A 10,754-nucleotide genomic window follows, 5' to 3' on the forward strand; every position below is an offset into this window, starting at 1 on the left:
TCTCTCTCTCTCTCTCTCTCTCTCTCTCTCTCTCTCTCTCTCTCTCTCTCTCTCTCTCTCTCTCTCTCTCTCTCTATAGAGCTAAATATACTGCCTCTTTTACCAAGAGAAAGAAAGAAAAAATGCTTCTGCACTTTCATTTGTGTGAAAAAGATTCAGATTTGTTTTGGGCTTGGAACATTATGTATGATCACAAAACATGCAGAAGTGAATATGTGAACTTCATTTTAAATTTATGTGAGGCCATCCGTACAGGGTAAGAGCAAGTGAAAAGCAGCTACAGCAGTCCCTCTCATGAACGGACACCCTTGGGCCATAGTAAACATGTCCGTACATTGCAGGTGGCCGGTCACGGGAGGGGTGACCACACCACCCCCTCCCCCATACACTCACACAGAAACACACACACAACATGTTTGAGTCTATGCTAACCACTTCTTGTGGCTACTAAACGATAACATCCAACTCCTAATATTTTGTTAAACGTTCTGCAAAAAATGATTTGTATGAATGGTGTTGAAAAGAAGAGATAAAATAAATCCTCAAGGCAGTGAACGCACTCACCATGCACTGACATCATACGAAAGCAGCCACACAAACACAGCACAGAGGCAGGTGTGCAGATGCTTTGTGAGAATAAGCATTGAAAACCAGTTTGAATAAAAACCAGCAGATAGAGCCTACACAACACCGCTCTCACTCTCTCTCACTGACTACCGTAAGCCCTGACAACTGATCCTTGGAAATTGTTTGGAAGAGTACACCTCTCTATTTCTCTCCAATGCTCTTCCTGCTGACATGCAGTGACACCGGACACCCCACTGAGTTTAGCCAGCTACCCCCCCCCCTCTCTCTCTCTCTCTCTCCCTCCCTCCCTCCAGCCATGTACTGTTTGGTGCTGTGGCCAGAGAGGTGTCACCGGCTAATTGAGGCCAGCTGCACTGTTCACTCAGAGCAAAACCAGTTGACTGTGTCTAACTTTTAACAAAGCAACACAACTGAAGGGTTCACAGATTAGATAACCGACTCACTGGTTAAGGCTGAGGGGAAACAAGAGTATCTTGTCAATGTAAGAGGTTACACACAGACAAGCGATGCTGAGAACGGCGGCCGATTTTTCACTCTCTTTCTCGGAGGGCCTTCATCGACTGTGGCTTCTGTTGCTTACGTCCAACAGACAAGAATAAAGAGCATAGTGCAGTTTCATGTTGGCATCTTCTCATTTGAAAGCAAGAAAGTGAGTGTACTCCACTCCTGACCCAAATTAACCCCCTCCTGATGGGTACACGTGCACCCAAGTTAACAGAGACTGTCATCACGCCTTTGCGGCTGTGACCTTAGTACCAAGAGCCAGACTGCTCTGTTATCGATTTTGGTGTGGTGAAAATTTGACGATGGTCTGTCCGTACTTTGCAGGTATGACCTGCTGTTGGGACCGAAAATTAGTGTCTGTGTCCACGTTTTGCAGGTGTCCGTTTAAGGGGGGGAATATAGAAGGAAAACACTCCTGCCGAGCAAATGTGTGTCCGTACATGTCAGGTGGCCGCTCACGCCGGGGGCCGTACATTGCAGGGACTGCTGTAGTTACATTTTGCTACAACCCCTTTATTGCTAGTAATTCTGATGATTTTGTCAAAGAAAAAGCTGTCTGCTCATTTTCTTCTGTGATGGATGTGTTTGTTTCTGTGTGTTATTGTGTGTGTGTGTGTGTGTGTGTGTGTGTGTGTGTTTGTGTGTGTCTCTGTGTGTGCCTGTCTCTGTGGGTGGGTGATTGTGTGTGTGTGTGTCTATCTGTCTGTCTGTTCATGTGTGGGTGTGCGTCTGTCTGTCTGTCTGTCTGGTATCTGTCTGTCTGTCTGTCTGTCTGTCTGTCTGTCTGTTGTGTGTTTCCCAATGATGCGTACAAAGTGTAGCACTGTTCATATAAACTTTACAATGTCTGTGTTTGTTATTCTGTTCGGCAGAGGACTGATCCAGTCTTGCTATACAGAACTGTGGACTGTACCTATATTTTTGCCTGGGACACACCTGCGGCATGCATTCAGGCTAAAGTGTAAGTTTCCTGCTCTGAATTTTGTACAGTGGAACCCCTTTTTAAGACCAACTATTTGAGACAACCCCCCCCCCCCCCCCCCCCCCTTTTATGACTTTGCTTTTTCAGATTTTTCCTTTTATTACCTCTGTAAATTTACTGGATTTTTTATACCTGATTTTCTAAGATTTCTGTAGGTCTTAAAAGGGGACTTATCACTGTATATGTTGAAGATGTGTGGATAATCTTAATTGCTTGCCATACTACTGTGGGTTGGACAGTTTAACTCTGAAGTAATTCAAGGGGAGACACTGTAACCACGTCAAGTATTGAGTACTGATTTCAGTGGTGATATTCATTTGACTGTGACCTTTCTTATTCTCTATGGTATATTATTGTGTGTTTACTATTGGAGAAGCTGGTTTAAAATGTGTAACTACTTTGCATTTGCTCGTCTTGTTCAACATTGATTAACGAGTGGGCGGGGATGTAGCTCAGCTGGATTTGTATCCAGTTGGCTGCTGTCAGCATGAGTTCGTCCCCACGTTCGGCGAGAGATTTATTTCTCAGAGTCAACTTTGTGTGCAGACTCTCCTCGGTGTCCGAACACCCCCGTGTGTACACGCAAGCACAAGACCAAGTGCGCACGAAAAAGATCCTGTAATCCATGTCAGAGTTCGGTGGGTTATAGAAACACGAAAATACCCAGCATGCTTCCTCCGAAAACGGCGTATGGCTGCCTAAATGGCGGGGTCAAAAACGGTCATACACGTAAAATTCCACTCGTGCAAAATAACACGAGTGTATGTGGGAGTTTCAACCCACGAACGCAGAAGAAGAAGAAGATTAACGAGTGCATGTTTGTTGTTTTTTGTTGTTGTACTTTTAGATTTTAGTGTAGAATTTGGAGAGAAGTGGAATAAGAGTTGCCGTACAATATTGGTTTTATTTAAACATTTTAGTTTAGGTTTTGGTAGGAAGTGAAATGTCAGTTGTCATCACATTTTGATATTTACCTTTGTGTTTATTCTTTATTTTTGTCAGAGAACTAGCCACGGGAAACAGTGGAGAAAATTCCAAGAGTGCTGATGGTGGCGGCGGAAAATCTGGGGGATTCAGTAACACAACTCTTGCAACAATTGTGTCGGTTTTCTCGGCTTTGCTAATTATCTGCCTTTTGGCAATATACCTCCACAAGCCTGAAAGAAGGTGAGCTTTTCTTTCCTTGGGTGTTGGATGTTTTTATCATAGAATGTGTCTCATATCCAAAAGGAAACTTGTTTTGCCCAGAGAAATTGAAATGCAACACTTTGAAGTGGGTACTCATTGTTGTTTTCATTTCTTTTGCTCTCTATTGTAAAATCTGTGCCCATGCTTTGGTACGTTACCACTTTTTTGCAAGATATGAGAACAAAATGGACTCCTCTGGTTCATTGTTGCCTACTTGCTCCATTTAACCCTTACGCTGGTTGTCGCGACATATGTCGCGCTACTTTACGTATACTGTCACCTGGTTGTCACGACATATGTCGCACTACTGGCTCAGTCTGTTTGGTCGGTTCCGATTACCTCCCGTGGATTCGAAAACCTATATGACTGTTTTTCTTTATTTTTCTCTCTGTTAATTCACCAGTGGCTATGTAACATGTGTTACAGAATTGCACCAGTGTAAGGGTTAATGTGTATATTGCACAGGGCAAATGTGCTTTGTCTTCTGTTCATTCTCTCTATCAAAAGTCAAATGTTACTGAATATTGATAACCTGTATTAGTAAGCTTTTGTTGTTGTGTTTTCACTTGCAACATTTCTTAATGATTTGCAACCTCTCTTCAGTTTTCATTGGATGAATCAGGCAAGTTTAAACTAGTTGACATTTTATGCCGGTTTTTTTTTCAGAGCGGATGCTGCAAGCAAGTTAAAGAGGATAGTATTCTGCCGGCGAACAACAGAGAACGAAATTCGATATTCAGTGGTGAGTAGTAGCAATTCTGAACAAAAATTCTTTCTTTCTGTTTCCTAATCTTGCATGCAAGACTTGTGTAAGATTTACTTTACACGTGCACCTGATGGTCTGTGCGCCATGAGTGACTAATGAGGGGTGTGTGCTGGGAAATTACAAACTTTGACACTGACTTGTGAAAAGGTGAAAGTGGTTATCTGATCCTTTGAAAATCTGTCGGTAAATGGGGGGGGGGGGGGGGGGGGGGGGGGTGTTTGCTGTTATTAGGAGGGGTTCTTATGGGAGGTTCCACTGTACCAATAATTCCTGTCCTAATGCTAATGTGTTTAAGCTGCAGCTGCCATGCCCACAAACAGGCCTCTCTCATTCCTTGTGTGACACTTGTTATAAACCTCTTTTCTCTTTTCTTCACCCTTGACCTCTAACCCATAGCCCCAGGCCACCTCCCTTGCTTGCTTGCTTGCAAAGGGGAGGGGTGAGGTGTTGTTTCCTGCAGCAAGTTTGATAGGTTGTTGGAGCATTTGATTATACTCAGTTTAATTTTGGCACAAGAATCTGCCTAGCCCACAAAAAAACAGTGCAAGTTAGATGCTATTAAACTTAAAGTCTATAGGTATACACCTTTTTCATCCTAGCTGGCTCAAATGGAAGACGACCCGGAGGTTAACCATGTTGGAAGCAATCCGTTTGAGGAGGATGAGATGGAAAATGAGCTTCAGAATGGGGATACTGTGAAAGTGACCAGCGGGTACCATGACGACAGTGACGATGACATGCTCCTGTGATGTACTGACTAAAAAAGAAGGGGGGGGGGGGGGGGGGGGGAGTAGTTGAAGACTATTTGGCCTGTTTGTCTTTCACAACAGTTGAATATACATTGAACCTGTTTATATATTTGTTCGACATTGTTGTCATTGTTTGCATTTTAAAGGGTTACTTTGAGTTTGTACATGTTAATTAACAGATGAAAGGTAGAGATTTGTATGTGTCATTTGTTTGATGTTGGATGTTGCTCCACTGGTATCATGCACACAAGATCTGGCTGCTTCTCGCAGCTTTTGTTGCTAAACATACAGCGCTTCCATCTTTGATGTCTTTACATTTGCACAGTCAAAGGCTTGAAGTGTGAATATGTCAGTGTGTAAATACTAAGAAAACAGAAAAAAAGGGGAAAAAAACAAAAAAAATCTAGGTTTGTTTGATTAAAGAAGACCCATGAGTAGTTAATTTACGTGAATGTTGTATGCAGTGATGACTACAGTGGGTAAATGCAAGGCTGCCCAAACTGTGCATCCCTGGGTCCTATGCGCACTAGAAGCCAAAAAAACTTACTATAACTTCTGGAAGGGGGTCCCATGATGCATTTAACTTGAAAAGAGCGGCTCAGAGGATGCATTGTATTTGAGTTATCATGCGTACCATCGGTACTGATATCATCTTCTTCCAATTTCCATACAGAATAGACAAGAGTATACACTTGGTTGTATTCACTTTTGTGAGGCTTTTGAAGGTCTGGCAGAACTGCCAAAAGTCGCCCGCTTTTAGGACCCTCTAAATTTCCCCTGAGGGGATCCTCGGACCCCCTAAAAATTATTATTGGGAGTCCTGGGACCCTCTGGGTAGAGCGTTGGTGGGGAGCCCTGTAGTTGAAAGATTAAAGAGTATGAGTGTTTTGAGAAGGAGTATCAGGACAGTCAGGTTTTCAGCAAGCCACAGTTGGTTGCAGATTTCACTGGGAACAAATTTTTTCAAGTTATTAAAGACCACACCAACACTTTTGGTTTGGTTGGTTCATTTTTTTTTTCTTGAGTTTGGTTGATGAGCATGGGCTGCTTGGTTGGAGAATTTCTTGGCTGACTTTTTGAAGGTTTACCATGTAAACAATTATATTTTTGTGTGTGTAAAGTATGCTTGTTTATGAGCTTCTTTAGAACTGTTTGCTTTAATTTGAATGCCAACCTACTGCCTGCTTTGCTTCATCTACTCCAACATTGGGTGCACACGTATGTACGTTCATACATGGAATTTTCATTTATTTCCAAGTGATATAAATGCAAAGGGAGGGGGGGTGCACACAGAATAACATGGGTACTTGTTATCATGCCTTTTTGGGTAAATTATACACATATAAGAGCATGCATTCTGATTAAAAATTTAAAAAAATTGGGGGAAGGATATGCTTATTTTTGTGTTAAAATGCTCAAACGACGCAGACAGTGCAATGCTGAAAGAATATCACACATGTAGCATAGTTAATATTGATCTGTGGAAATTCACCTTCAACAGAAGATTTACATAAACATCGTTTTGAAAAAAGATTCCTCACGCCAGCATGTACTTAAAACTTCTTTGGATGTATGTGATGTTTTGCTGTTACGGTCTATCTCTATCTCAGGATCAGTACATATGCTTTGGGAATGGGAGGGGGGTTGGGGAGAGTGTGTTTGTTTGTGTAGGGGGGAGAGAGAAGCAAGAGAGAGAGAGAGAGTGTGTATGCGTGTGTGTGTGTGGGTCCTGTTCCCTTTGGTCCTTCTCACCTTCCCATCTTTGACTTAGCGCTTGCTATGTACCATGTTTGCTGAATCAGCTCATGCTCCCAGCAGCTGTGTGCACATGTTGTCTGCTTATTACATTATTTGTTGTAACACAAACTTTTTCTAATCAAGAATTGTGTTGTCAGATGGGATTAACACTATTGTGACTAGCACTGCCACGGCGTTAACGTCCTGCCTGCCCAAGCTTGCCACCAAGAAACTTCCCAAAAATCAGTAACTGTAAAGAAATCTGTCTAGCAAGCTTGAATTAAGTCCAATCACCACCAAATTTTGTGTACTAATTCAAAACTGGATGCCCAGTTCAGTCGTGCTATTTATAAGTTTGTCACGCAGTTTGTTTTAGCAAAGGGGGGTGAAAGGGGGATAATTTGTGTTTTTTAACGTTTTTTTGTGTGTGTTTTATTTTCCACTGCTTTTTTAAAAAGTTATTTTTTAACAGAAAGTATTATAAATAATGTTATAACCAAACAAGGTGTAAAACCTATGAATTAGCTGAAATATTGTTAACATTGTACACAGAAATAAGGAGACAATACAAAGGAAAAAACAAGCAAATCACGCATTCACTCACAGCATCCTGACTCAAATGAAACAAAACTGTAACACTCACCAAATGATGTCTAGGTAATCCATATTGAATATAAGTCACATTTTCACAACAAAGTACCAACTGTACACCTATGAACAATTCCAAAAGGATTTGAAGGCTCCAGCCATCCATTGTTATCAGTGCTGCCACGCCCCCATAGCTCCTGCACGATTCCGAGATACATGTTCGTCTAGCAGTATCACCCCCTACCACGTGTAGTTGCCGACTCGTACTAGCAACAACGGGACTGTTTCTTCCTCAATATCACTGCTATTATCGCTTTCTTGAGGCTAAAACGACACGATGTATCATGATCTACAGGATCCTCAAGATCCAACATCCGGAGAATCTCCTCCCGTGACAAGGCTCGCCTTCGATTCATTTTTTTTGTTCGAAAACACCACGCAAATCTGCACTAATTTGATCAAGCCGGAAGAGAAAACCACGTGTATCAAGGGAAACAACTCAATTTATTGCAATCTTCAAAAACCGGGAAGCAATCACGAGTCTTGTACCTTGTATGACTGGTACTGAAAAATGCGCGTCCCGTCCATGGGCGTGTCAGCGCGGTTACTGATTTATGAGTGTCAGGTCGCAAAAGTGTTAAGCAAATTACATTTGATTCATGTTGCTTCATTTCTCCATACAATTTCAAGTTCTTTGACAGGCCAAACAATGGCTAACCCAGTTGCTTTGTCTTCATCATTATAATAAACCTTTATGGTTTCTGTGCTTTCATTTTCCCAAGTACTGGTAGGTCAAACTTGAAAGTTTGCTGAAAGTTTTGTACAAGGGAATTCAACGGGGGTGGGGTGGTGTGGGGTAGAGGGTGGGGATGATTTGGAGGTATGGTTCGTGAAACTCTCCTATTGCTTTCTCTTTGCAAAGTGTTAGGCAAATACTTTACTGGAAGATCAGAAAGGATGTTGCAACTGTTGCGTAAGGCAAATACTTTACTGGAAGATCAGAAAGGATGTTGCAACTCTGTTGCGTAAATGTAATGCATGTTAGTCAGAACGTGCTCTAACTTTTCACTGTGCACATTAGAGATCAGATTATCACATAACGTTTCTTTGGTTTTCTGATTATTTTCGTGGTATTGACCGAAATGTGTACTCCCTTTATGTAAGCACATGTATGTGTTTCGATATGTGATGAATGTTTGCATAATGTCTTAATTTATGTGAGTTTCATCGTTTGACTGGTTTATTCGGTTTTCATTTGACTGACACATGGTTTTTTTTGGCAAACTACATCCGCTCATGTGGGATTCATGGTAAATGTATTATGTTAAAGGAGAAGGTTTTTGCTTTCCTGTTGTAATGTGTATTTAAAGCCCCTGTGAATGAGTTTGCTGGGTTCTGACTATTGGATTGTTATTTAGCCTAATCGAGCTATTGCCTCAATGTTTGGTGGAACTGGAAAGGAAGGTGAATAAATTCCTGCCTTCCTCGCCAAAATGTTATTTTAGAATCACACTGTACGAGGTATAAATACCTCCCGATTAACAATACCAAATGCTTATGGCTTCTGGGTGTGTTATCTTGAGACACTTCTATCCTCACTTTCCCTCTCTTCGGTTGATACTACATAAATATTTTTGTTCAAACAGGGAAAAACCACTTGAAGCGTGCATGGTTTGTTAAGTTTTAATGATATTTGCTATCTGTGTGCATTATTGTGTTTGATGAAATTCTGTGTGCCAGTTGAACACTTCCACTTGACAAATGATTACACATGTCTTTCCATGGATTGCTGTTGAATTGTTCATCTCAGTGTACATAAAGAACCAATCTTTTGATCCATACTTTGCTTTACATTATTCAGATGGGCCTATATCATCTTCGGTGTTTGTTTTCATAATATATGAAACTATGTACATATATTCTGATTTGAATAAGAATTTATTATGGGGTAGAACTGTTTCATTGCATACATAATGTATGAGTATGTGTTTGCTTGACAGATTGTGCATGTGTGCATACGTAGGTGCGTGTTTGTGTGTGTGTGTACGAATCAGTGTGTGTATGTGTGTGTGTGCTCAGTTTCCAGATAAAGTGCTACTTGATGTATGCCTGAGATGTTGAATGTGTATGTTTATGTCTGATAAAATAATAAGATTTGACTTTATTGATTTTTGTTTTGTTTGTTTATAATGCAAGACCAATGGTTTAAGAGAAAAACCCTTGAAAAAGAACAGAAGGAGAAGGGAAATAAAAAATGCACCAAGTTGTTAGCTGTTAATTTCTCTCTAACAGCACTGTTTTGTTCTGTGTGACATTCAGTTCTATCTGATGAAATATCATGACATTTCTGAAGGTTTTTGTTCTTCTTTTCTCCTGAGATTTCATTGCATTCCTTTTAAAATGCAAGTACTGTTCTGTAGCATCTGTACTCTCAACACAGATCTCAAGAAACTCTGATATGAGTACATACCTGTTGCTTAACATATCACACACAGATGCTCATTTTCCTAAATATTCAGCTGACCATAAAATAATGTTGATTTTTAGTGAAGTTTATATACACCTGTTTTAAACCATTTCTGAGAAAAGTATTGTATATTTAGATGTCTGTTTGTACATGTCAGAACAGAAAAACAGTATCTTTAGAGTTGCCAAGTTATGTATAAATAATAACAAAAAATCTATAAATGGTAGTATGATTTTCTTCAAACAAATGAAATTAGCAAACTTTACAATATCGTCCGCCAATTCATTATTTTGTCTCTAAGAGCTCATTCATAAGTTTATCTTGTTGTGCTCCTTTATTAAAACATATTTTTCATGGCTTTGTAGACTTGTATTTGAATAAAACACTGTTTAAACCAAATTAGCAAACTAAAAACTAGTTTAGAAAATCATAAATGATTGTAATGATAAAGCAAATTATGTGCAGTGCATGGTTCATTTGGATATATATCACTGGTTACTGCTTCTCTTTCTCACATCTGAACACTTATTTAGATTTTTGATCAGTGTCTGTACAAAATATTGATTTTCTTGATGCTTGACTGTATTTTGTTGCACTTTCATAGATGTCATGAGGGCGACCAGTTGTGAACGTTTTGGAAATAAAGAAAATCTGTATTGTGCGACCGTTGTCGAAGGTTTGGAAGACTTGAACAGAGTGAATGTGTTATTGCATTAAAATGAACACATGTAAGCACACATCCAACAAGAGGCGAAGCCATCAAGGCTCACGTAAGAAATCGACAAACAGTAACACAAACTCAATCACTCCGTCACACACACACACACACACACACACACACACACAGAAAGAGCATAGGTGAAACTGTGCAAGAAAGCGAGACTCTAGATCTGTCTGTCTGCATGTAGCCTACTTACAGGGACACGACTGCCAACTAGTCTCGGGCCGCTCAAAATAATAATGACCGAGACTTTCAGTACTTCCTTCGCGTGACGTCTAACCCTCTTACGTCATAATGTGACGTCAATGTAATGTGACGTCTTCAAATGTTAGAGTTTCTACCACAGACATACACACGCACGCACGCACGCACATATGCACGCACGCACAGACAGACAAAGTTACGATCGCATAGGCTACACTTACGTGAGCCAAAAACCAGATAGACTGCTAATGTCCCCAAAT

At 40.6% G+C, this 10,754-nt stretch overlaps 1 protein-coding gene across 2 annotated transcripts in view; it reads left to right on the top strand.

Annotated features, from left to right (window-relative positions):
• LOC138962374 (cation-independent mannose-6-phosphate receptor-like) overlaps positions 1-10,230 on the top strand; it is a 69,727-nt gene extending 59,497 nt beyond the window's left edge. Inside the window, exons 40-43 of one of the 2 annotated variants that reach the window (XM_070334170.1) lie at positions 1,965-2,053; positions 3,077-3,241; positions 3,929-4,004; positions 4,628-4,811. In XM_070334170.1, the coding sequence (XP_070190271.1) occupies positions 1,965-2,053; positions 3,077-3,241; positions 3,929-4,004; positions 4,628-4,777 (480 nt within the window). In that variant the 3' untranslated portion in view covers positions 4,778-4,811. Of the gene's footprint in view, positions 1-1,964; positions 2,054-3,076; positions 3,242-3,928; positions 4,005-4,627; positions 4,812-7,457 lie in introns of those variants that run through there. The other variant, XM_070334169.1, reaches the window with a different exon arrangement.
• The last annotated feature ends 524 nt before the right edge of the window (positions 10,231-10,754 follow it).

Source organism: Littorina saxatilis, linkage group LG3, assembly GCF_037325665.1.
Source record: "Littorina saxatilis isolate snail1 linkage group LG3, US_GU_Lsax_2.0, whole genome shotgun sequence".
Lineage (NCBI taxonomy): Eukaryota > Metazoa > Mollusca > Gastropoda > Littorinimorpha > Littorinidae > Littorina > Littorina saxatilis.